Source organism: Leishmania infantum, chromosome 21, assembly GCF_000002875.2.
Source record: "Leishmania infantum JPCM5 genome chromosome 21".
NCBI classification, from domain to species: Eukaryota; Euglenozoa; class Kinetoplastea; order Trypanosomatida; family Trypanosomatidae; genus Leishmania; species Leishmania infantum.
The window spans coordinates 592,166-618,155 of record NC_009405.2 but is presented as its reverse complement, the minus strand read 5'-3'; the positions used below and the strand labels follow the sequence as shown (position 1 = coordinate 618,155).

The 25,990-nt window shown below is 61.4% G+C and overlaps 6 protein-coding genes across 6 annotated transcripts; all 6 read left to right on the top strand.

Annotated features, from left to right (window-relative positions):
- Nucleotides 1-2,277: 2,277 nt before the first annotated feature.
- LINJ_21_1770 (conserved hypothetical protein) lies at nucleotides 2,278-4,305 on the top strand (the record flags this gene model as incomplete). The annotated part of the gene is made up of 1 exon (XM_001465404.2): nucleotides 2,278-4,305. The coding sequence occupies one exon, from the start codon at nucleotides 2,278-2,280 to the stop codon at nucleotides 4,303-4,305; it is 2,028 nt and encodes a 675-aa protein (XP_001465441.2).
- A 760-nt stretch (nucleotides 4,306-5,065) lies between these two features.
- LINJ_21_1760 (hypothetical protein, unknown function) lies at nucleotides 5,066-5,917 on the top strand (the record flags this gene model as incomplete). The annotated part of the gene is made up of 1 exon (XM_001465403.1): nucleotides 5,066-5,917. The coding sequence occupies one exon, from the start codon at nucleotides 5,066-5,068 to the stop codon at nucleotides 5,915-5,917; it is 852 nt and encodes a 283-aa protein (XP_001465440.1).
- Nucleotides 5,918-9,174: 3,257 nt separating this feature from the next.
- Nucleotides 9,175-13,572, top strand: LINJ_21_1750 (conserved hypothetical protein; the record flags this gene model as incomplete). Its single annotated transcript, XM_001465402.1, has 1 exon — nucleotides 9,175-13,572. One exon carries the CDS (start codon nucleotides 9,175-9,177, stop codon nucleotides 13,570-13,572), a length of 4,398 nt encoding a protein of 1,465 aa, XP_001465439.1.
- Nucleotides 13,573-14,294: 722 nt separating this feature from the next.
- On the top strand, nucleotides 14,295-15,929 carry LINJ_21_1740 (conserved hypothetical protein; the record flags this gene model as incomplete). The annotated part of the gene is made up of 1 exon (XM_001465401.1): nucleotides 14,295-15,929. One exon carries the CDS (start codon nucleotides 14,295-14,297, stop codon nucleotides 15,927-15,929), a length of 1,635 nt encoding a protein of 544 aa, XP_001465438.1.
- A 692-nt stretch (nucleotides 15,930-16,621) lies between these two features.
- On the top strand, nucleotides 16,622-18,622 carry LINJ_21_1730 (hypothetical protein, unknown function; the record flags this gene model as incomplete). The annotated part of the gene is made up of 1 exon (XM_001465400.1): nucleotides 16,622-18,622. One exon carries the CDS (start codon nucleotides 16,622-16,624, stop codon nucleotides 18,620-18,622), a length of 2,001 nt encoding a protein of 666 aa, XP_001465437.1.
- Nucleotides 18,623-22,092: 3,470 nt separating this feature from the next.
- LINJ_21_1720 (conserved hypothetical protein) lies at nucleotides 22,093-24,747 on the top strand (the record flags this gene model as incomplete). The annotated part of the gene is made up of 1 exon (XM_001465399.1): nucleotides 22,093-24,747. The coding sequence occupies one exon, from the start codon at nucleotides 22,093-22,095 to the stop codon at nucleotides 24,745-24,747; it is 2,655 nt and encodes an 884-aa protein (XP_001465436.1).
- Nucleotides 24,748-25,990: the final 1,243 nt, after the last annotated feature.

Here is a 25,990-nt window from a genome sequence, read left to right as displayed (position 1 = left end):
TTTGCTCTGCGACCAAGAAACAAAAAAAGTAAAAGAGCGGAAAGCGAAGCAAGCCCTCGTGCGCCACGCTTCCGTGGGCAACACACATGCACTTGCATGTGTGCGGGCGTGTGTTCGTGTGTGCCAACCTCACGCGCCCCCCTTGGCCCACGCTTTTCTCTTCTTCTCAATCGAAGCTAATTACTCATGCCGGCGGGCTTCGTCTCTGTACCGATGCCGGTCAGCAATCTCTCTGGCGTCTACACAAGCAAGGAAGATCAGCGGCTAATCGACCAGCTTGTCTACCCCCGATGCTTCATGCAGTTCCTGAGCGGCGCGCTGCTCGGCAGTGCAAGCCTGCCAACGCCACGGTGTGCGCGTCGCTGCAGCAGGGCGTCGATTCCACGCACGTACTCGCATTGTAGCACACAGGCAAGCATGCTTACTCTACTGCTTGTCTATCGGAATTTCATGTTGTCTGTCTGCCTGTTCGTGAGATGTTGCCACTATGTGTGTGTGTGTGTGCGTGTGCATGCTGGCGCGCTTGTGCGCGTATCGGACGCGCTGGGTAGGGTGTGACGTGCCTGAGGCGTAGACGTCGGTGAGGTGGCGACAGGAGAAAGATCAAAGGAATGAAAAGAAAAACGAGAAGCGAGTGCTGCAGGGAGAAGCGCGAAGCAGACGGACGAAACGCATCCCTGTGTTTTTGCGTGTCTTTGCCGCCTCGGCATTGTGCGCGTGATGCGCCCCAAACATCTTGTGTGCACCCTCCCCCCCACCCCCTACAGTGCGCCAGATGCGTGCGTTGTGGTGCCATCCGCTGAGCGGTCAAGAGCTATTGGCTAGGCGCTGATGAAAGAGTCGTGCACCAAGGAAAGCCGCGCCGCATCAGTCGCAGGGACCGCGGTCCGTCTCTGACGCATTCGTTATTTCTCAGCTGCGGGTGTACCTCTGCGCCTTCGATCACCAAAGTGCTTTATTACCGGCGTTGCACGAGATGTGGCGTCATTACTGTCTCGCGTGTTTGCGGGGCATTCAGCTCTGCAGCAGCGCCTTCTCTGTCTTCGACCTTTTCTTGTGTTTCTCCTCCTTCCACATATGTGCCGCGCCCCAATCTCCCATCTTAGGTCTGCCGCTCTCCCCGGTCTCTCGCTGCGGCTGCTGCAAGCAACACCTTTTTGTGCTCTCGTGCGCCTCTGTGTCTGCGTGCGTACTTCAAGAGTACCACGCCGCCACCTGCCACCCCTCCCCTGCCGAGGGCCGCCCTCAAAATGGCATCTGCAACACAAGCAGAAGCTGGCCTCTGCATCGACCATCGCTCGTCGGACAGATATGCACACACTTACTCATAAACTCGTGTCGCATTTGGCGAGAAACAGGGCAGGGGAGCTCACAAGGGCTTCTGTGACTGCGGCGTCTGGTGACTGCGTCTGTGCGTCTTGCAGTGGCTTACCCTTGCGATGAACAGGACTACGTCTTCCTCGTTCTTCACCACCGCCACCAGTGACCTCCGCCACGGCGCCTCTCTTTCGTTTTTTTTTCATGCTCGCTGTATGTACATTCTCCTATAATTCGGCCCTGCTCTGATCCCCAGCTGCCTTCTGTCTCCGTCTCTTCCCTCCCATCGCACGCACGCACACGTGTGCGCAGGCATACGCACATACACACAGTGGCCCCCTCTTTTCGTCTGTCCGTCGCTTTCTATCCGTTATCGTGCCTGTGTGTGTGTGTGTGTGCTCACTGACAGGCTTCCACGCCTGCAAGTGTCGCGCCGTCCTCCCTCACTCCCGTCCTCGACGTCCCTTCCGCATTGGGCGCGAAGAGAGCGAGAGGGAAGGCGCACGCTGGATGGGCTCTTTGCGCGGCCACCGTGCTCATTGACGCCTTTTCAGCGCGGTGGCTGCTCTGCTGTGCATGCGCCTTCTCTCACACGTCGCGAGGGTGAACGAGTGGTTGAGTGGTCTGGTTGGTGTTCGTAAGCAGGGCGAGCTGGTCGAAAGGCAGGGAGACGAGCTTGGCACTCGTGTGCGGTGCCCACACACGCACGCACACCCGCTCTCGCTCTCGCACTCTCCGATTATTCTTCGCCCCGCACCTTTCTGTGTTTTCCTTCCGTAATAGCCGCCGCTCGGCCCTTGTCGTCTGGGGCTGACTTCTCACAGCGGCTGCACCCTCGCTTCACCTATTCTCTGTGCGTGTGTGTGTGTGCGTGCGCCTTCATCGCCGCTCACCCGTCTCCACTGTCGCCGGCAACGCCGCCCTCCGTCGCCCACAGACCCATTCACTTCTCGCTCAGTAATGCTGCAGGAGTACACGGGGGGAACGTGCGTCTCCTACCGCGTCAACCCGCAGCGAGGGGGCTGTGTGGAGACTGTTGCGGTGGTAGATGCGCAGGACTTCTTCGGAGAGCATGGCGGTTTGGTCACCTCTCCGACTACGCCGAGCACGCCGACGGGGCCGACATCAGCGCGGCAAGCGCGGCGTCGCGTGGTGACCGCCCTCGAGCGCATCTTACTACCGGACGGCTACCCGAGTAGCGTCACGGAGGACCTGCTGCCGTTCGCCCTCTGGGATCTCGCTCAGGTGTTGGCGAAGAACGTGACGGCGACACTGAGCACGCGAGCGGTGCTCCTTGGCGTTGGCGTGGGCGAATCGAAGGCCGATCTCACCAGCTCCACGCTTTCCTGGATGATGCAAGACGGCACGCGGATGATCGGCAGTATCGTGTTCGCCTCCCTCATCCCTCAAGGTCTTGAGTGCCGGGCAAAGACGTGGCAGCTGGTGGCCGACTTCACCACTGACATTGCCAACCTGCTCGAGTTGTGTGCTCCATGGCTGCCAGGCTGTCAGACTATTTTCCGTGTGGTGTTGGTTGCCGCATCTGCCATCAAGGCGCTCGGCGGCGTGTGCGACAGCGGCACGCGCGCGTCTTTCGCTCAGCACTTCGCGCTCCGCAACAACGCCGCAGACATCGCTGCCAAAGCCGCCACACGCAGCAGCGTCGGCAGTTTCATCGGCCTCGCCTTGGGCACAGCCGTCGCCTACAGCGTCCCTGCCACGTCGAGGAGTCTCAATTTGGCTGCCTTCGCGCTCTGCAGTGCTTTCCGCATCTTTGCCCACTACCGCGGCGTGCGTGGGGTGCAGCTGAGGCACCTGAACGCCCCTCGCCTCGAGTGGTGCCTGGAGCAGTACTCCCTCTTCAAGGCAAAGGTGCTCATCGCGTCCAGGAAGGACTCAGGACCGCTGTCGGTGATGCCGATCCTCGACGTGTCCCCGCGTAGCGCCAACGCCGCGGAGCGCCTGCTCATCCTGCCGTCGCTCCGCGCCGTGCCGCCACCGAGCGGCAGTTTCTACGACAGCGTCTACCGCTTTCTCCGCCGGTACTGTTTTCCTGCCACGCTCACGCTGCGCATCCACTTCGGGGCGTCATTCTTTCGTGTGCTGCAGCATCAGAACGGTCTGACGACACGGCGCAAGCACGAACTGGTGCAGCAGGTCGAGTCGGCACTAGCGTCCCGCGGCATTGCCCTGCTCGTCGACGATGTGGACATGACTTACTACGTGATCTTACCCGAGTACTTCACTGTGGAGGGGGTGCCGGAGATCTGGGTGCCGTACAAGCGGCAGCACGAGGCTGGCCTGACGTGCATGGAGGCAAAGCAGCGACAGTCGGCAGCGGCACATGCAGCGCAGCGGAAACAGGACGGTGCGGCGTCACTATCACCTTCTGGGGCAGTAACTGCTGCTCCTGATGCGGGGCGCGGCTTGGATGAGGCGGGCAGGCGAGCCGCTCAGGTGGAGGCAGAGCTTGAGCGACTGCAAAAGGAGCGCGTCGTCTTTCCGCCGCACATTTTACCACTCGCCTACCGGCAGCTGTGGGCGTACTTTTACGCCTTCATGCACTACCGAGCCGTGCGCTTGCGCCGCGAAGGGCTGCTGACTCACACCAAAGGCGTCCTCGAAGACTTGCATAAGAATCGGTCGCTTGAGTGCCGGCGACTTCACATCATCACCGCCTTGCGCGCCGATGGAACGCTGGAGGCGGACCACAGTGACGCCAGCGACGCATCGCACTCACCGGCTCAGTTCGAGGAACTTACGTCGCCGACGTCAATCACGTCTGATGTGCCCCTCACGAGACGGGTCGTTCCGGCCTTGGCAAGGCGTGCGGGCGGCGATGACGGTGACAACACCGCCGCCCCATCGCACGACGGGCTGCACCCGCATTTCATCGAGTTTGTGCGTGCGCTGCGAATGACTGGCTGGGAGCTTGACGAGTTGCTAGTCAGCAATGAGGGCTACACCACGGTTGTGAATTATTTGTAGCTTACTCCCTACTTCCTGGAGGAGGCAATACCTCCTCGAACGTGCGCCCACGGACTAGAGAAGCAGCCGCACAAGGCTGGGGGGGGGTCGGAGCGAGGGGGCGGACAAGCAGCGTTGGCGATGGTCACCATACGACCCCGCGACTCCACCACCCCCTTTTCTCGCCCTGTTACGTCTCTAGCGCGCGCAGACGCATACAAATGCGTCATCCATCACGCTGGACGCGAGACTTCAAACGAGAAATTGCCTCCCTCTCCCTTTCAAGAAACATCTTCAGCTGCCAAGGGGCAATGAAGACCATTTTCCGCGTGTGTGTGCGCGCGCGGGTGCTCGGATTGGCGGACGCATCTGCCGTTGCGCGCAACAGCATCTAAAGTCTTGTGTAGTCGTATGCTGTCCTTTATGTTTTTGTGACCGCCCCCCGTCCCCCTCACCACCACCACCGCCACCCCCTAACATCACCACTACACATGCATGCTCCACTCATTGAACAATGTGCGTCGGCCCTCGCACACACACACACACACAACGGCGCCTGACGCCCCGACACGCACAATAAAGTAAAAGGCCGAGCGGAGAGAACGTGCACTTCGTACCCCTCTGCTTTCTCTCTGTCTTCCGCACACACGCACGCACGCACGCAACCTCCTTCCTGTTTCGTTCTCTCTCACTACCCGTGTGCGCCGTCATCTCTTCTGCCGTGGAAGCGCACCGCTCTGCACCTCTCGCACTCCTCTCGCGTCCAAGCCCATCTGCGCAGATGGAGCGCGGTCGCTCCTGCAGATGCTGCGGGTGCACGATGCAGTTCTGCCCGTGCTGCGGCGCCGCGCTCGCTGGAAAGCGCGACGGCGCTGTCAAGGGCCACAGCAACGGTAACGACGGCGGCCTATTTTCTTGTAACTCATCGTTGCGTCCTCACTCAGCGGCTGAACGCGCCGTAGGCAGTGGTGCGTCAGTGCCGTGGAGTCATGGCACTGCCGCCTGGCGGAAGCGACTTCCGCGTCGTCCCGTCAGCGCCTATGAGGTGTACCTGGCAGCAGTCCATGGTGTCGTCGCCGACGAGGGCGGCAAGGAGGCGGCGGCCGCCTCAAGAACCCTCGCAGACCCACGGCCGGCTATGGCGGCAGCAGAAGGCGGGCAGCGCAGTGATGAGCAGGTGCGCGCTGCTGCTTTGTCCTGGCTGCGCATGACGCCTGCGGAGAAGCGTGTCTACGAGGAGGAGGCTCATTCGTGGCAGACACGACTGGGAGCACTGAGCACCGTTCCACCCTCAGCGCACAACTTGGGGGAGGACTCCTCATCGGCCACCGCGCTGCCTGACGCGCTTCCTTCGGTGGAACGGCCGTTGTCACAGCAGCAGCATTCATCGCATCTCGTCGCACAGCGATCATCAAAGACGCCTGCCCCAGAGCGCCTGCCGCGCAGCAAGAGCAGTTTTGCACTGTTTCGCGCGCACATGAAGGGGCGGCGCAAGATGTGCATGAGGGAGCTGTGCGCCGTGTGGCGGAATATGTCCGCGGAAGAGAAGGCGCCGTATGACGCGGCGGCAGCGAGTAAGCGCACCGAGCAGTTTCTCTCACAGACGCTGTCAGCACCGGACAGCCAGTCGTAGAACAAGCACACACACGCATACACGGCAGCAACGCTCAGAAACGAAAAGGAGAACAGAGAGACCTCTAAAGAATAAGGGAGGTGAGACTGCTGGCATCAACCCCCTCTTACTGCTGCTCCTTTACAAGCACACATATATATATATATGAAAGCCCTACACGTCGGCACCCTCGTGGCCCTCCTGACGTGCCCTGCTCTTGCACACCGTAACCCATTCATCTGTATCGTAGTCTCGTAGGCGCGCAAGCAGCATATGGGCTCTTGGTGTGCCTGCGTAAGCGGTGTGCAGGCGTGCCTATGAGCGGCATCCGCTCTCCTTTGCCTCTTGCTGACGACCCCCCCACACACACACATACACACCAGAGGCGAACAGGGTCGACGCAGCCGACGACTGCGTCGACTCTCCACCTCACACCCACGCAGAATGACAAGCGTGCGCCTGTGTGCTCTTGCAGAGCCCGTCGTATGGCGAGGGAGGACTTCCCCCCTCCCGCCCCCGCCTCCTTTGCCGCTCCGTCTCTCGTTCTCGCTCACCATCTCTGATGCTACACCTCCCAACCCCTTCCCTCCATCCTCGCGTTGTCTGATCACCCGTCTTGCTCTCTCTCGCACATGGGCGTGCATACCACCACTGATCCCCACCCCCTTTCCCATTCAATACGCACCGTGGTTCACACGCCTTCCTTGTCCTCCGACGCCTCACCGTACGTGCCGCTACAGTACTGAATGTGTGAAGTCAGAAAGAGAATCATCAGCAGCAACCACAGCGACGCCAGAAAGAAAAAGCGAAACCAGAAACAAATCCTTAGTGCCCAGGTGTTGTGGGTTGTGGGGGCTATCGCGTGCAACCTTGCCCGTGCGTACGTGTGTGTGTGTGCCCGAAGTCGAGAAGCAAAGACTTGTTCTCACTGGTCGTATGTGTGCAAGCGCACATGCACACAGACACACAGACATCGAACCAACACGTCAGCATCGGCAAGGCCAACAACATACTGCGGCACCAAGCCATTCAACGATTCGAGGTAGCCGGAAAGGAAAAGAGAAGCAAGCGCGAGAGGAGGCGCAGGGAGAAGAGGCCGCCGCAAACGAAGCGAAGCTGCGTCTACCCTCCAACCCACGCGCCCCTCGCGTGGGGAAGAACGAGGCAAAAATACAAAAAATAGAGGAGGAGAGTTAGCGACACCGGCGCGGCTTGGTGAGGACGCGGGAGAAGGGCCACTGTTTCTTCTCTCGCTCACACCGGCCCGACCTCTCATCGCCGCCATACTTTGCGTGCGTGCGTGCGGGCCGACGACTCTCCCCTCTCTCCCGCTCGTTCTCTCTTTCTCCGCTATTTTGCTTCGGCGTCACTTTCCGCACCGGTTGTCTCTCTTTGATCGCGCTGTCACCTCTCTATCACTGCTTTCTACTGCGCGTCCGCGTGCGCGTGGACACTGTCCTCTCTCGCAGGTCTCTTGTCGTTGGTTTTTGCTTGTTGTAACTCTCGCCTCTTGTGTTTGCTACCTCACTGTGTGCGTGCTGCTCCGCTTATCTGTCAGGCTCTCTGTTTTCTTCTTGGCTCTTCTGCTTTCCTAGCCACTTGTGTTCTTCTTTGTCGAGCGTGTGTGTGTGTTTTGTTGTCGTCATCTTCTTGCTTGCCTCGGCTGTTGTACGTCCCTCTCCGCGTGTGCGTGCGTGTGCCTCTCTGCTCTTTCCGTGTCCGTCCGCCCCTGCATTTCTGTTTTTTTTTGTTGTTGTTTTATCTTTTTCTCGCTTGCTGTTCTCCGCTCTCACGCACGCACACACACGCACCTCTATATCTATATATGTATATATATATCTACGTATATATATATATATATCTTTATACACATATATAGATATATCTATATCTCCCCCTGCGGCACGCTGGCTGTTGCAACCCAAATCCATTCTCGTGCGTCGGTAAGGAGAGGTGGTGTGCGTGTGTGTTCTCGTTCTCTCTTGGTTTTCGTGCTTCGTTCGGCTCCCTTGTTGCCTCTCCTTCTGTTGCTGTGGAGCAGGCTACTCCACGACTGCGCGCGCGCTCTCTCTTGCCCTCATCTCCGTTCTTGATCTGCTTGCTGAACCCTGACTTCTTCTCCACACGTGGGTCTCGTTGCCTCGGATTCGTGTCTGTTTCTCTGTGTGTGTGTGTGTGTCTCTGCTTGCGTGTATGCGTTTTTGATTTCTTTGCGCTGGCACATTTCCGCTTCTCTTTTTTTCATGGTCGTCATCCTCATCCCACACCTTTAACACCCCCACTGCGCGTCTTCCGTTCATGTTTAGAGTGTGCTGTTAAATTGGTTTCATTTGTCGCGGGTGTCTCTCACGCCGTGCGCCCGTCTCTGTGTGCCCGTCCGTTTCTCTGCACGCGCATGCGTGCCTCTTGTTCGTGTTGCGTTTCGTGCTGTCATCTTTTCTTTGGTTTTCGCTTCCAAGAAGCCTCTGCATTCTCTCTCGCCCCCCCCTCCCCAACCCACCCCTTCCCTTGTCTCATCGGTGTGTTAGGTATTCGTCTCTTCAGCGTCTCCGCTACACCCGCACACACACACACACACATCGCATCTCTCCCCTCTGTCTTCCCTTCGTCCGGCTTGTACCGAGTGTCGTTGCTTTCTTGCCCCCCCCCGTCCACCTCCACCTGCCTGACTACTCTCTGCCTCTTCCTGTTCAGATTTCGATTCTCCTAACGTGTACCATTATCCCTCCCTCTCTCTCTTCGAAGACGGCGACGCTAAGGCAGAACATCTACGTGCCCCCTCGAACCTGTCTCTGACGACGGTCCCTGCCAAGCGTCTGCGGCCACCCACTTCTTAACTTTTCCTTTTTTCCCCTTTGCTTGGCGGTGTGTCCGTCGCTGTCCTGGCGCGTGCTTCGTGGGTCTGTCGGTGCTGCCCGCCCGCCCGCCCCCGCTCTCTCTCTCTCGTACTTCCTTTTCTCTGCCATCTCCATCTGCGGCGTCTTCGCGGTGCCGAGTTGTTCGTCGACCCCCTTTTCGGGCGCCTCCACACGCGCAGAGACTCACTGAAAACGCAGAGCGGGAGCGGCCACACACGTACACACACGTAGGCGCGCGCACACACACGCAACGCGTACAAACTTGGAGAAGCGCGCGCACCTCTCGGTGCGAGTTGCACGCTTGCGTTCTCTCTCGGACACCCGTGCAAACGGAAGGAGTCATCCGTGAGGAGACCCCCAGCGCTTCGCCGCTCGCGTGACCGTCAAGCCTGTCGTCGCCTCGGCCGTCACCCCCTGCTGATGAAGGTCTCCGCCACAACTTCGGCAGCGGCGGCGGCCCGCCGAGGAGATGACTGCGGACATCATCACCGCCATCACCGCCATGATGGCGCTGTTCCTCGCCGCACCGACGTGGCGCAGCACACGTGCTTCTACTTTACTGTGTTCTTTAGCAACAACCCGCCCATCTTTCACTCGAACCGCATTCCACCGGAGAGGCTCGGCATGAGGGCAGTGGTGTCCTCCACCACAGCGCGGGAGGAGGTGAGGCAGATGGCGAGCAGAACGTCGTCCGTCTCTCTGTCCGCGGCGGCGGATGGGTCGGCAAGCAGCGCGTCGCCGTCTTCTCCCTCCTCGCCATGCACCGGTTGCCAGCAGCGGTACTGGAAGACCGTGTTTGGGGAGCCCGAAGCGGACCGCGCCGCACGCCCTGGCATGGGACACCCCTACGCAAATGGCTTCTACACCGCTTGGGCAGAGGCAGAGGAGGATCGAGACGGCGCCACGGCTCTTGTTGGGGACTACCGCAGCGCCACCGCAACGGTGGAGGAGGTGCCACAGCAAACCCTACAGAATGTGGCGTTCCCTACGGCGTTCGGCAGCTGTGGGGGGGCATGTATGTTGCCAGTCCGAACTTGTGGCCGTCGCACACGAAGTGCGTCCGCGGTGCCGTCGCCGAAGATGGCTCTGCCGGCAGAGGCAGCCTCGCCGCAGGCGTCACCACCAAAGCCGCAACCTGCGCCGCCGCAGTTTCCGAGCGCAGCGGACACTGAAATTGTGAGGGCAGCCGATGCTGAAAAGTCGGCGCAGGAGGCAAGCAGCGGGTGTGCACAGAAGCGTGTGGCCGAGACGCTCGCCATATCCTCAGCGGCGACGGGCAAGGCCCTTGGCCCATTCTCCCCGACGACGTACACCCTTCCCATCCGCTGCACCGCCACGCTCGCGAAGGACGCATCGCCAACAGAAACGGTGGCTGGGGCACCGACTATACCAGATCACTGCAAGCCCACGCTCCCCGCGGCCAAGTGGGAAGACGAGGACAAGGCAGCGGTGCACAGTGCCCACAATGAAGGTGCCGCGGCCAGCACTATCGCTACTGAGTCGCGGAAGCAGCTCGGTCAAGGGCTCACACGACTTGCGCGACTGCACATGGGCACTGATGCAGTGACCAACATCGCTGAGGGTGAGGCGCCGCCGACCCCGCAACAACGGCCGACGCCTACTGCAGCTCCGGCTGCTGCGCTCAACGCCTCGTCCATCACACCAGCACCCGCAGCACTTGGAACTAGCACCGCCATCAACGGCGCTGCTTTGCGCCCCGTTGCCTACACGTCAGCCAGTCCGCGCACCAGCATCAACGACACCGGCTCCGCGGCTCTGGCAGCTAGCGCGTCGATTCGGGAGGGGCCGCCGTGGAACATGAGAGTGGAGGAAGTGCGTTCCGCCAAGGGTGAGCTTCGCTACTACCGCATCATCCTCACAGCCTCCTTCGCCGCGCTTGTGACGACGCACATTGGCTTGATGCACTCCATGCAGACACGCAACGCGGCCGCGGCGCTGGTGGTTCTATGCCCTCCATGCGGTCTGCACTTCCGCTTCCTCCTGCATCACGCGGACGTCCTTCGTAGTGTGCTGAACCGCACCACCGAGTTTGCGATTCGCACTGTGCAACGCTTTTTCTGTCTCCTCTACTCGCCCACGCAGAAGCCGAAAGGCTCCCAGCAGCAGGTGCTGAAGGGCATTGCCGCGCTACTCGAGGCACATCCAGAGGGGCTTGAGACGTACCGCGCCGTGAAGACGGAGCTGACGAACGCGCTGTGCCTTCGCTTTCCTCTCCCGATGCTGGCGCCTGCGACGTCGGCGTGGGCGGTGCCAGTGCTGATGCGGTCGTCCCTCTTCACCGTCCGAACGCGGTCGTTTATAAAGCGGGCGTCGGCAAAGTCGCTTGGCGGGCCGGGTGACGCGTCGTCGAGGTTTGCGAGTGGGCCGAGCGCAGACGACGCATCTGCCTCGGTACGGAAACGGTCCGGTGCCGGTGCGCCGCCTTTCGGGTCTGCTTGCTCCCCACCTTTGCTCTTGGATGAAATCCTGCACGAGGCCGCTTCCTTCGTACGCGAGTACAGCGAGGGCTTCGCGAGCGCCTTTATCTGCGGACTGCTGTCCTTGACGGAGGGTGCAGTCGGCAGTGCAGGTCTGCGTTCCCGGCGCAGGGTGAGCAACAACGCCAGCATCACCGCCGGTGCGACGGCGGCGACGCCCGCCGTGAACGGCCTAACCAGTCCCGACGTGAGCGGCGTGCCTCCGTTGCCGAGCTGCGCGCAGAACGGCTCGTCGCCGATCGCAGCGCATGAGACGTCACCTTATTTTGCGGGTGGCGGCGGCGTAGCCGCTGCTGGGCCGAGAGGTGCGCCAGCATGGTTGTCTCCGTACGCGGCCTACTGGAGCTCGATCACGGACAAGTGTGGCCCACCGCACAGCGGTGAAGACAGCCTCATCGACTTTGGCAAACCCGCCCCAATCACATTAGAAGGCTACGACCGCGCAAGTAGCAGCAGCTGCAGCGTAGAGCACTTGGACGCCGACGCGGCGCTGACGGCGCACGTATCGGCTAGCAAGATCACTGCAAAGACACCGGTCGTCAGTCCTCTGAGGATCGATGCGGCGTGTGCCGCATCGATGCCGTCTTACAGCCCGCAACACCATTTTCTCTGTGAAGAGAACGGTACGGAGGCGGCGGCAGACCCCGCGGTGCACCTTCCTTCTGCAGGGGATGGCACCACCGCTGTGCCACTGACCTCCAAGGCATCGCCACCGATAGTGGTCTCCGAGGAGACCTTCTTCACCCCCGGCGCCCACGCGGTGATGGCTCTCGGTAGTGTCGCGAGTAGCGACACCGTCGCGGCGCGTTCGCGCAGCGAGGAAAACAGCCCACATTCATCGGCGGCACCTCGCACCGCAGCGGCCCCAGCTGGGGCACCGTCAGCTGCTGCAGCTGCACCGCGTCTTCCGCCGAAAACGGCAGGCAGAAGCACCACACCATCGACCGCGAAGGAGGACGAGTACTTGCTTTACGGCGGCCGGCTAGGTCGCGTTGTTATCTTCACCCGGGACGCTGTCCTGGCTCGCCAGCTGCTCGTTATCGCGGCGTTCCTGTGGAGCGGTTACGACTGCGGTGCTGCGACAGGGAGAGGCTTAGCGGCGCGATCTGGTGCACCAGGCAGAGCCGGCGCCAGTGGGCAGCAACGTGTAGCCCGCAGCGCCGCCGAAGACGTCGCGCTTCGTAACCAGGAGGCACAGCACATGTATGAGACGGCGGTGGCCGCTGCCGTGTCCTCGGCCGAATACGCCAATGTGCCGGTGCAGTGGGTTGCGGAAGAGTTCAGCGAGGACTGCCTCAGCACCCTATGCTCCCGCTTCAGCCCAGAGAACGCGCTTCTAGTGGTGGTGCCGCGCCAGCTGCAGTGCCGCCGTGTGTATCTGCGCAAGTACGTGACGGGCACCACCGTGCTGGTAGAGGAACACAGCGGAAAAGGCGCGAGGATCTGCACCACACCATTCCCCTTCCGCTGCTCCATCTCGAAGCAGGTGGTCGTGCAGCCGGACCCGACCGTGACGACTTTGTTGCGAGAGGCTTGCAGTCTGCATCAGAACAGCCACGGCACCGTGAGCTTCGCCGACGTGTTCCAGCGAATGGTTGGGTGGCTCCACTGGCAGTCGGCGGCGGCGGTGCTGTCGCGAACGGCGGCCGCCGTGCGAGCTGCATCCGCTGCCACGATGGCGAATGGCTCGTCGCTCACGCGACTCGTCAGCTCCGATGCGGTGTGGCCGTCCTCTGACGTCTCCATCCGCTCCGCCTCTGCTTCTTCCGGAGCGCGGGAGAACAACAAGAGCAGCCACATGACGACGCCGGTGGCCACGTCGCCGGAGATGCGGCTCACACGCAGCACGAACAAGTCGGCCTCCTCGCCAGTGTACCACTGCGATTCCTCGTGGGAGCCCGAGTCCGTGGAGGAGAACCTGCTACCTGGCAGCATGGGCGGCGCAGGCGCGTGGTCGCACAGCGCAGGGGCAAGCGCGCATGTCACCGGCGGCGCCACTGCAACCGCGAAAACTGCAGCCTTACGCGCCGGGGCGATGCCCGCGACGTCGAAACTGCTTGTCTCCCATGGGCTTCTTCAGCCGCCATCTGCCTTCACCTCCGCCTCGCACGTGGTCGCGAGCCCCGTGAAGACGGCCTCATTCAAACTCTTTCAATGGCTCCGGTCAAGTCCGACTTCGCCTTGGGCTGCGACCACGCGCAGCCACCCCATCCTGTCGCCGGCCACGCTTGGCCAAATGCAAGGCGCCGATGGCGTTGTAGGAGGGCAGCGTTCACGCCTTCTTGCCGGCGATGGCGACGAGGAGGACGTCCTCACTTAGGGCAGCTGCTCGCTGCGTCTGAAGGGCCGCAGGGCAGTGCCAGGGGGAGGAGGAGGAGGAGGGATAGAGGGCAGTCATGCGTACGCTGTCCACGCGCACCAGAGGCGGTGGAAATACTGTTGGGGGAAGTTCGCTCGTAACCCCCTCTCCCTCCCCCCACTCGCCCCTTCTGAGTCCACGCCGAAAGACAAAGGTCCCAAGCGAGGGCAGCCGCGGCTCTGTGCTCCCCTGCGCGGTGCCCTCCTCGCTGTCGTCTAAGCTTGTCTGTATGCCGGTACACGGTACACGTGCTTCCAAAGGAAGCTAGCAGCAATGTGAGGCCCAGGCGCTGAAGTGCACATATCTGTGGTCGCGTCCCTACACCTGCCTGCCTTTCCCGCGGAGACCGCGTGCTCTTTTCTCGCACCAGCGCGCGCCCGTCTCTCGGCGCGCCTGATGCAGCGGTCGCCGGAGTCTAATGGGCGCGTGTGCGGCTTTGCTTGCTGTGCCGCGCTGCCCACTCCCTCGCGGCCTTTTCGCCTCTCCCATCTTGCTTGACTCCTTACCCTTCTCTCGACGTCCCTCATTGTCCACCACCACCCCCCCCCTTCTCGTTCTCTCTCTCTCTTGCATTGCTCTCGTGTTGGCGGCTTGATCACTGGTGCGCGCATGCGCCTATACATCTCCCCATTCCGCACCGCAGCAACGACGAAAAATAGGAGTGCTAGACGCTACAGGGGCCAATGCTGTCCGCGAAGCGTGGCGCACTGCTGCTGCAGGCGTTCCACAGGCCTGGCGAGGTGATCTCGTACAAGGCAGGTGACTATCACCTCGTGCCCAAGAAGTTCACCGTAGGCAAGCGCATTGCCGTGCGGTCGTACCTCGACCGCAACCGCACGGAGCTGTCGGACCGCACGTTCATGCCGCAGAAAAACTGGTTCCGCCCTTACGACTTGCAGGAAGATCGTTTTGATCGCGATCACGAGCGGCTGAGCTACCGTTTTTACAACCTCGAGACGAAGGTGATTTGGAAAGCCTTCGACACACCCGAGTTGATTGGCGTGTTGCTGCATGATGAGACGGTGAAGGGCAACACCGGCATGTACGCGCCTGATATGCTTGACGCGGCTCTGCACTACACACGCGAGTCCCGCTACTGGCGCTGCATTGGTATCACGAAGCCGTTTTATGACCGTAGCACGCTGCGGGCGCACTGCTGGGAGGACAATGGGCTACAGGTAGGGACGCTCGTCATGTCGCAGGCGATGCGGCACGCACTGATGGACCTGGAGCGTGCCGTGCGCCGCAAGGAACTGGGCTTGGAGCCGAATTACCTGTGGGACCGTTGGGGCCCGATCGGCTTTATCGACGGTGCCCGCGCCGACTACCTGCCCAGATTCGAGCACAACCCTTACGTCGACCCCGACGGCGTCGACGTGACGGAGCTCGACGTGTTGCCGTTCAACACGCACGAGCAGATCAGGGAGCGGTACAGAGACTTCATCGAGCCTGACACAGCGCCGTTCGAGGAGGTCTTCCGCAGCCCGAGCCACGGGTCCCTCACGACGCTGGCTGACATCCCAAAAGCAAGTGTGGTGGCTCTGTACAAAGACCTGAAGCTGAAGGCCGGAACGCCGGTCGCCGGCGATGCCGTGGAGCTGGCCCCCGCCGACGTTCGAACACTCTTCTACCTTAGCGCCAATCCGGAGTGGAGAGCCATGGCCGGCGGCAAGGCTTCCTGGGAAGAGGTCGTCGACGCCATGCAGCCGGTGCAGGCGCAGTTGGATGAGAAGATAGATGCTGCCAGACTACTTCAGAACACGCGCCACAGCGCGGAGCGAGTGCGTGCGTTCTTCGAGGAGAAATGTGGCTTCCGCGACTTCATGTACACTCCAGACAAAATCATCACGGCGGCAGTGCTGTGCTACTTGACGGAGCTGCGCCGCATCTGCACCGAAACGGCGTGGGGCGCAGACCTGGCCAAGTGCCTGACGGATGTGGAGCGAGTGCAGGTGATGGGCCGCGATGCCTTCATCGTGTACCGGCACATTGAGGACGCTATCCTCGACAAGAAGCGGCGCTTGTGGGCCGGCCGGTTTGCCGGCGAGTCCCATGAGGAATCGACGCTGGACTACCTGCTCGAGAACTTTGGCCGCCGTGCGGATCGCCCGCGAAACGTCGGCACCACCGGCGTAGAGTTCGACCGAGAGCAGGAGCCGATTGGACGCCAGGTGCAGCGGCGTGTACTGGACTCCGACAAGGCGAACAAGTTGGCCGAGGTTCGCCGCAGTCGGGGCAAGATGTGGTCGAAGAAGCGCAGCGTGTTCGACGCGCTACATGAGAAGCAGCTCCAGAACTTCAACTACGGTGTGCACTGAGGCCTTCGCTCGCACACGTTTGCCTTGTGTCTGTGTGTGCGCGTGCATTTTTGTTGGGGAGAGATGTCTTGACGATTGGTTGGCTCTTTACATGGCAACAGCGAGACCGTCTCTGGCGTTGCCCCCCCCCCTCCCCAAGACACAGGGTGAGCATGGAAAGGAACGAGGGGGACGTGGGACGGTGGCCACCTTGCTACGTGACGTAAGACTAAAGAATACGAAGGCAACGTTCTGCCGACGCCACGGAGGTCGTCGGTCGCAGACGTGGTGAGTGGGAGGATGCACACATCCATGAAGGGGGGAGGAGGGAACGGGGGCCGTCTGTAAGGGTTTGTCTCGCTCGAAGGGAGAGGCAGCGAGAGCGAGAGACGATGCCGTTGGCGTGCCCTGTTTCTTCTCCCTCTACCTGTCTGCCTGCACATGCCTGTTGCTCCCCCTCACACGGGTCGCCATCCCCTCTTCCTTGCTTTGATTCATCTCGTCTTTCCCTCTCGTCCGCCCCTCCGTGACCCCTCTTCCCACTCTGCTGGATCTCTCGTGCTTGCTCTCTTGAAGTGCCAGTCTTGCTCCTGTTTTTGCGCGCATCGCAACCGTTATCACCATCACCACCACCACTACTTGATTGCGGCACGCAAAATACGCCCACGCGCAGAAAGGGAGGGAACGCACTACACCTTCACCTAGTCGTGTGCATGAATGAGATGGACCGTGTACCTGTGAGCAGCCGCGGTCTATGCGCCTCGCAGGACCCACAAAGACGGCCGCTGCGCCCGGAGAAGGAGCGAGCAACGCCCATCGCGCTGGCTTTCGTGCCGTCAACGACATCGGGCGGACGCGGCGGCGCTCACATCTGTACCTGCACTCTCTCCTCACCGAACCGTGACGGCACCTGTAGCTCAAACATCCTGTCGCACACGCTAACACACCCTACCCGCACCACGGTTCCGTGGGGCCGTGGGCGACAGCCGAACCACCTCCACGCACCGCCGCGCCTGGCACCGCTGACGGAGTCCCCGATCGTAGTGCGAGGGTTTGGACCCCCGCCCATCGCCCCAGCTCCCCTCGCGCTCGCTGAGTCATCTGAGCACGCTCTTCGTGCGCGCCGGCTCACGTTCACCGCCAGTACTCCTGGTGGGACGTCCCTGTGCTCGGCGCGCTCCGCACTTCCCCTTCTGCCCTTTTCCACTGTCTTGACGGCAGCTCAGCGGGTTGCGCCGGTGCCTGTTTGGCGGCGCAGCAAGCCGCTCACCCGGCTGCCCGCCACTACGCTGGGACCGACACTAAGCAGCAACAGTGAAAATCCCGACAACGTCGTCGTCGCTCTCTCCGCTGCCGGCATGCCGAAAGGGGAGACGGAAGAGTGGAGGAACGCAGAGGCGTCCAGCGCCGCGGAGCCTACACCGAACGCCGGATCAGCCGTGCGCCATGTCGACTACCAAGTCGCCGCTACGCAGACAGAGCGCGCTGGCAGCTCCCTCGCTGTGAAGGTCGCTACAGAAAGCAGCCGGATGGCCTTGCCGGATGTTCCAGCTCCTCTGGTGGAACCTCCACAAGGGGCGTCTGCGCCATCGAAAACGGAGACGGATCAGCCGGTGAACGCGCCCATGGGCGATATGGAGCCGCGCAAGAGTCGCGAGGAGGATGCTTTGGATGCCCACACGTCTTCATCATCGGCGCTGTCTTCCCCGGGGCATCCCAGCGACCACAATGTTCATAGTAGCGTAGACGGCGTGCTGTGGGCGCATGAGGCGCCTGAGCAGCCGGCCTACGCGCACCAGCACCAACTTCCTGCCCTCTTCTCGCAGCTAGTGCAGGATTTGTTGGTGGCGGAGCCAAGGGCTGATGTTGAGGGCGACGATGACCCGCTGGAGCGATGGATACAATCGTGGTTCGAAAATCGATGCATGACGCAAACGCTGCAGCAGTCGCGGATTAACTCTATGAAACACCTGCGTGTGCTTGAAGATACCTCTGTCGGAGCTATCGCGCACGGGGCCTACATCCAGGGCGCAAGAAGCTCCAACTACGCCGAACCACGAGAGAAGCCGGCGGTAGACAAGGATGTAGACGATGCTACGCACGCCGGACCTGCTGCGCGTCCCGCTGCCGGTCCTTCGACCACCAGCAGTGCCTCTGCTGCTGTGACGAGGACGACGACGAAGCATGCGCCGGCACAGTTGTTCTCATCGTCGACAGCTGCTTCGCCGCCGCACCAGTACGTACCGCTGACGGTTGAGCACATCTGCAGTGCTCTGCACAGCCGCATGACCAGTGGCGCATCTCAGCGGGCAACCTCGCCGCCCAAGCCGCCGCAGGCACAGCCTCTTCCAATATCGCCGGGCACCCTCCACTCCGCTGGAGCTAGCAGCACCCCACGCCAGCCGCCACATAGTGCTGCAGACGGCGGCGGGGGTGTTCTCGCAGCTGTAGTCGGGCTTTCACCCCCACCACAACAGCCGCAGCCGCAGCCGGCGAAGCCGCTGTCTGGCGGCCCGCATTTGCCAGCCCCGGCGTCGACGCGCTCCATGTCGTCGAAGCAGACTGTCGTCGCCGCAGCAGCTCTTGCCGGTGGCGGTGAGGGTGACAAGGGCGCCAGCGGCGCACGGCCGAAGCAGGCGACGACGGCGTGCGCCGTGTTCGCCCATTCCTCCTCATCCTCGGCACCAAAGGAAGCGGCACACCCGCACGAGTGAGCGCTACAGATGCGGAAAAGGAAGGCTGTGTAAATAGGATCAGGGGCGGTAGTCCATGTCTGCCCACCCCGCGAATCAGCTCTCTTTCGCATGCACGTTACTCAGATGTGCGCACACAGGCGCACACATACGTGGCATCGCCATACAAACTTGCAGGCGGCTCGTAGCTGCACGAGTGTGGATGTCGTTGGCGAGAAGGGAGAGTGCTGCGCGTGCATCGGAGGCTCGACCGCCTGCCTCTGCGAGTATATGTGTGTACATGGGTGCGGATGCGTGCCTGGCAGCCATCATCCCGTCTGTCTCCGCCGCGTCCACCTCGCCTCCCTCCCCCCTTCCTCTGCGCCAAGCGTCGATCGGGTCTGAGAAGAGGAGAGAAGGCGAAACGGCGCGGGAGGGAGGAGAGGCGATTGATTGCTGGTTTTTCCTTCGCGCCGTGCGCTTCCGCACCGCTGACCCACACGCCTTCCAGCCTCTATGCGCGCCTGCCGCCCCCTGTATGTGCGTGTCTCTGTTTACCCGCACCTGTCGTTCTGCCGTGCGTGCCCCCCCCTTCCCCTCCCTCCTCCTTTGCTGACTTGTTCTCTCCTCCTCTCCTCACGTCGTCGTGCGCGTGTGGGCGGGGTTGTACTTCGGTTGTTGTCGTCGCTCCTGTTGGCCTGCTCGCTGGGAGGTGCACTTCTCATGTATGCATGTATACTAAAGCAGTATCTGGCGGTGCACGCGCAGACGCGCACGATCTCTCTCTCTGTCTCTTTCACATGCACACTGGCATGTCCTGGGGAGGAGCGAGACGTGGCGGGATGTTGGATCAGTGGGGCGTGCGCGTATGTATACGCGTTTCTGGGGTGTGGCTGTCACTTCACCCCGTCTGCCTGTGTCTCTGTCTCTTCCCTCCTTCCTCCAAGCCTCTTTTCACCTGTTTCTCTTTTGCTTCTCGCCATGTTTTTTGCCCTTACACCCTCGCTCTGTGCCCCGAGCGCCACCGCCGCCGCCGCCTCGTCCTCTGGCCTGCCTCTATCCCTTTCCCTCCTATCGTCGTAGCAGCAGCAGCAGCGGCGACGACGGCGACGGCGGTGCGTCTGTCATTCCACGCAGATGCACGGAGGCATTCGCGTTGTTGTTGTTTTTGCTTTTTTTTTGCTCTTCTTTCATTTGCTTTTCGTGCCGTAATTTCTGTACATCACCCCACTCGATCCCACCCCTTCTCTGCCTCACCTCAACCCTCGTCTTCTTCGGCCTTTCTCTGTCTGCGCGCCGCTCTCATTTTGTGTTTTTGTGTGTGTGTGATTGGTGATGCACCGGCGTACGGGTGCGGGCCTTCTTCCGTCTCTTCTCTGCTTCCTGTTGGCGACAGCGACGCCAGACGCTTGCTTGTTCACGTGTGTTTTCTCTTTCATTACTTGTTTCGTCTAAAGGGAAAGAGAGCGGGCGGGCGGGCGATTTTCTCTCTCCCTCTTCCTTGCTGCCCCTAGACGCTGTTCGCCTCCATCGTGCGCTGCTGTTCGATTCTGCTTATACCTCACACACACAAACAGACAGGCACACAGACGCACGCCCTCCACCCTTTCCGTGATGTCAGTCGGTGTGTGTGGTACTCTCTCGTTTTTTTTTCGTTCTCTCTATTTATCTTTCTTTCCCATGTTTGCCTTCTTCAATGCAGCTCCCCCCCCCATCCCAACCCAACCCACACCCTTCCTCTCCCCCAAACACACACAGACTCAGACACACACACACACACACACGACATACCACCCGTCTTTTCTGTCTCTCCATCTATCTTGCTGTGCGCCTGTGTCTTTGCTGTGGGCATCGGTCCTTCGATCTGTGTGCTGGTGCGCGTGCGTCCGTCTGCCCATCTCTCTCTCTCGCTCGATCCCCCTTTTTCAACACAACAGGCGATGGTGCGCGCGTGCAGGGCAGATGAATCCACCGCGACATGAGAGAGACGTTGGCTGTGCGCGGTGCCGTGTCTTTTTTCTCTCTTGCTGATTTTTTTTTCTTCGCTTCTTCTTTGTTTGGCAGCCGTTGGCCACGACATGCCCCTCACTGGATGAGGGGCGTGTATGTTATGTCTGCATGGGGGCGTTCGTGCTCGTGATGAGCTTTTCTTGTTTGTTTTGTCCGTATGCGTGCGTGTGTATGGTGTAGTCGTTGAACTCTCTCTCTATATATACGCGATGTTGCCTCCTCCCCCTTCCATCCCATCTCTTTGCCCTCCATCAAGCGTCCGTCGTCGTTGGCGTTGGTGTCGGCCTCTTGTTTTTGCTTTCCCCTCCCTTCTCCCTCACTTCTCGTTGGCGGTATCTTAACAAGTCGCCGCTTCCGGCGCCCTGTGGTGCGCACCAGCGCATAATCGCCGCCCACCACCACCCTTAGCAACAACGGGAAAGACGAGTGAGAAAGAGAGTACTTGATTCTACGCGCAGGAGAGGTGGCCAGTCGGTGCTGCGTTGGTGCAACAAGCCTTCGTATGTGCGTGTGTGTCGTTCCAGTTGGACTACACAAGAGTACTCGAAAAAGGCCCAGCACAAGCGAAGCACTCCGGAGGTGAACAGACAGGAGCACCGTTGAAGCCTCTCTCTTCCAGCGTGCCTCTACGCCCATATGTGCGAGAAGCACCCCACTCCGTGGCCGATGTCTGTACCTCTCTGTATACGTGCGCGTGTGTGCCCACTGCATCCCTTCCCTTCCGCCACTCTTTCGCCTCTCTTCCTCTCATCGTATGTGCCTTCCACCGCCCTGTTAACTTGCGCGATGCTCTTTTTTTTTGGTTTTGTTTTCCCTCCCTTGACGCACTGGCTTGTGTGGCGGTACCTCTTGCACGCATGCATGCTTACGGATATGTGTGCTGGCGCTCGTGTCTGTGTCTCCGCGTTTCACTTGTGCATCGCGGGGGTGAGGACGTGGGGCGCTATCGCTCAACACCCACGGCATCAACCATACATGCACCCACACACAACAAACCGCGCCCATCTTACATAACATGTGCACAACAACACATGCCTGCGTGACACCGGCCCCCTCCTCCCACCCACCTCTCCACCCTTCCAGTGAGAGTCTCTCGCTTCCCTGACTGTGCGTACTGCTTGCGCGTGGGGTACCTGCCGTGCAGCTTCTCTCTCTCACTTTGGCCAACATACACACGCACTCTTCTCACGCTCTCACAGTCCGCCTCAGTCTCGCTTCCCGTCTCTGTATAGGGGGCTGGGTGCGGCGGCGGCGCGCACACACACAGAGCTGTGCCGCCCCAAAGAGTCTACCTTGTGTGCCGCGGAGGCCGTCTCTCTCTCTCTCCTGACCCTTTTGTCCGCTTCCTTTCTTAGCGTTCGTCTCTCGTGCTGCTCAGCACTCTACAACGCCTCGCCCCCCCCCAACTTCTCTCACCCTCATCGAACGTGCATATTGGCAGACGGACGCGAGCACGCCAAACTCTCTTTTCGACCGCAACCCTTTGCGTGGCGGTGACCACCATGTCGACTCTGGGGGACAGCAGCAGCGGTGGAAGCAGCGGCCGACACAGTGGTGCGGCCGACTACCCGCGTGTGGCACATGTACCAGAAGTGCATCGCTTTTCAGACCCGCAGAACGCAACCGCGTCCACGATTACCACTGCTACATCCTCTTCCTCAGCGCCGTCCCGCGCCGACGGCGCGGTGTCGCGAGGCGCAACGATGCCGCTGTACATGATTCAGTCTCAGCAGCAGCAACAGCAGCCGCAGGTAGCGTTTCCCGGCGGAATGGCCATGCCCATCATGAACAAGGCACCGCCGCCGATACGGCAGGCGTCGTCTTCTTCCTCGCCGCCGACACCCTCCCCGCTCTCGACATCGGGTAGTGAGCATGATGGAGAAGCCGCCGCAGCTGCACGTTCGAAAAGGCCGCTGCCGGCCGTCGCCGCTCCTGACGCATCCGGCGCTGCACTTCAATCGAAGCGCCGATCCGCTGGACCTGCCACTGGCAGTGCTGCGCGACTCGCAGCCGCGGGCCCCATTCCCTCAGTCAGCATTCACGCCGCCGCCGCCGCCACCACCTCCGAGTCGCACTCTGCTGGCGTCGCCGGCTCTGTGTTCGTACCAGGCGCGGGACCGCCGCCTACCGCTGCAGCCGCCAACACGTCCGCCTCTCCGGCGCCGTCGCCGCCGCCACCACCTCCGCCGCAGGTGCTGACGATGGCGACGACCGAGGAGGCGGCGAAGGAGGCGCAGCGGCAGCAGATCCTCGGGCTGGCCAACGCCCTCCTCACCTTCTGCTGCATCGGCAACACACGCGTCACAAGCATTCGCCAGTGCACCTCCAGCTTCTTCGTGTTGCTGTACCAGCGTCTGTTCGACTGCACGATAGCTGGTATTGATAGATCACCGAACACGGCGGAAAAGCGGCGGCACAACGTGATGCTGGTGCTGGAGCAGCTGCGCCAGCACCCCTACTCGCTCGAAGACATCGAGGCCGAAGAGGTGGTGAAGCTGAACGAGGACCACATCAGCCGACTGATCATGGTTTTTGTGCAGGTGGCAGAGGACATGCGCCAGCAGCAAGAGCTTCAGCAACAGCAGCAGCAACAGGCGGCGATGGTGGCCTCATCGTCCGCGATGATGGCCCGGCAAAACGCAACTGGCGAACAGTACCCCCTCCCACACCCAGCTCACGCAGAGGGCTTTGATGCTGCCAAGACCACCAGTGGAGCCTACGCGCCGGTAGGCTACCGAGTCGCGGAGGTCATGCCACCCCCCGCACTGCAGCAGGCAGACGCAGCTGGCACGGGCAGCGGTGGGTATCACTTCCAACAGCCGATGGACAACTTTTGCGTGGCCCCCGCACCGCCGCTGAACGGGGGCCCGGCAAGCGGCGGCGGTATCATGGACCCTGATGGCGGCGGCGGTGGCCCGTACATGATTTCCGGCGGAGCCGAGCTCGGCGAGGGGTTGTCGCCATCTTCTGTCAGTCACTACCTCGAGTCCTCCGTCATGCCGACAGACAACTTGCTAGAGGAGTGGTACCGCAACCTCGTGTACCCGCCAGCGGGTGGGCCAGCGGAGGAGACGGAGATGATGTCGGCTGTAGACCCTGGGCATGTGTCCCTCCACGGCGGCTACTCACAGCGCCGTCATCCTCGATCGGATCAGCTTGGACGCGAGGCAGGGGCGTCGCTCACGTCGTCTGGCTCTCCGATGTACGGAGCCGGGCATCAGCTCGCCAGTGCGTCGCCGCCAGAGAGACGCTCGCCCATTGGCCGTCATCGCCATCACCGCACGCAACTCGACGCTGATGACATTGTGCGCCGGTTCCAGCGCCTCGAGGAGGTGCTGGATGCGCAGGAGCGGCGGCACCGCAAGCCTTTCGTGGACGCCTCCTCGTCCCCGGCCATGCAAAAAGGCAGCCTCGCGGAGAGGGGGGCACGGGAGAGCCGCCATCGCCGCCACACAGCACCTCAACCACCATCGGCGGTCGCCGATCCACGCGGAGGCGACCTCGCCCCCACACCGGACAAGCGCAGCGCCACGGAGGTCGGCGGCGGTGCACTCCCACAGCAGGAAGCGCCGCCGTCGTCCCAGCAGCAGCCCGCGTATTCCCAACCGCCGCCGCAACAGCATCGCGCGCCACCGCGTACACCGGCGCACCGGTTTGTTTCGGAGCCGCCGCTGACGCGACAGGAGCGTTATTTTTTCGCTCACCGTCCCCAGCACCGCATTGACGTCGCGCAGCGAGACAGCAAGATTGAACGGCTACGATCGGCTCGCTACTTGGGCGATATGCAGCAGCTGCTGCGCCAGCGCATGCGTCGAGAGTATGATGCGCAGATGTCGGCGATGCGTGGCTCCTTGAAGGAGTCCATCCGCACTGCGAAGGAGGCGAAGATCGACCTCATGCGCCGCGTGCGAGACGAGAACGCGCGCTACCGTGCTGCCTACGCGACTCTCATGGAGGCGGCGGCGAACGAGGCGCAGGTGCCGGCGAGGGTCATGTCGCGGCACACGGTGCAGCTGGCAGACTACTACGCAACCGCGCTGCAGCACAGCCTCCTCGTGTGCGACTCACTCAAGCGAGAGGCGGACCGTCGCAACAAGAACGAGCTGCTCCGCTACGCGGAAGAGGTGAGTGCGTGGCAACAGCATCTCCTACTCTAGTCAGACGGAATGCTGACGCGCGAGTTGGTGCTGCCCGTGGCATCGGAGGTGGTGCCCACCTTCGCCCCTCTTTTTTTCTCTACCTAATCTTGCTCCTCTCTGTGTAAGGTCGGCTGCTCATGCTGCTGCTTGCACACGTATGCCGCGCGTTCTCTCTTTTCTATTCTTCTCAATCCATGTCTTGTACCCTTCACCCCCCACCCCCTCCCTTCCCCACAGCATCACCACAATGACCAGCCTTGTTACGCCTTTCTTCATTGCCACACAACCGTAACCACACTGTGGCTGGCGCGGCAGCAGTGTCATTGTTGTGCGTCGCGTGTGTGCCTGCGCGCGCCTCCACGCCTCGTCTTTTCGTGTGACTACGTCGCTCCTCCACTGTATCCCGCATCCCACTCGTCCTTTCCTTCCTTGCTTTCGTTCGTTGATCGCCCATCATAGAGATTTGTTCCCTCTCCTGTGCGTGCCTGTGCGCGTTGCACACCGTGTTGCATCTTTCTCTCTCTCCTTCTCCGGCATCCTCGGGGTTCTCGGCGACTGGGGAGGAACGAATTAAAAAAAAAAACGAAGAAGCCCGAAGTGTGTGTGCGTGTGTGAGGGGGAGGGAGGGGGAGGGAGGAGAAGGCTACGGAAACGATTGAGACGTCCTTCTCTCTCTCTCCCTCATGCACCACTCTACGCACATGGTATCTTGGTGGCACAGATCATTGTGCTCGTCTGCGCTAGCGTGTGGGCGGCTTCATCACTCCACTCCCTCTCTCTCTTTGCCTCTGTGGACAGGTGCTTGCATGTGTGTGTGGCGGCGGCGGCGGCGGCACCATCACCTCCTCGCGCTCTCTCTTGAACCCCCCTCTGCCCCTCCTTTTTATATATGAACGCCCGTCTTCCCGCATTATCTCGGCGCCCCTCATACGCTGATCAATGCGCGCACACGGCACCGTCTAATCGCCCTCTGGTGTCGTGAGAACGGGGGAAGCACAAAGAGGCCGGCCATCGTTCCCGGCTCTCACACACCAGATCCTTCACTCGCACACACGCGCAAGCACTGACACATAGCATGCTTGCGAAGCGCCTTTCCGCACCTGCACTGCGGCGCGCGCAGTGCGCGTCGTCGCCGTCGCGGTGCGTGGTAGCTGCTCCTGCTGCGGCGTGCGCCCCTCTGTCGTGGTTGCGCAGGCACTGCAGCAGCGCCGCGGTGCAAGCAGGCTCCTCTGCTCGGGCAGCGCCGGTGTCGGCCGTCAAT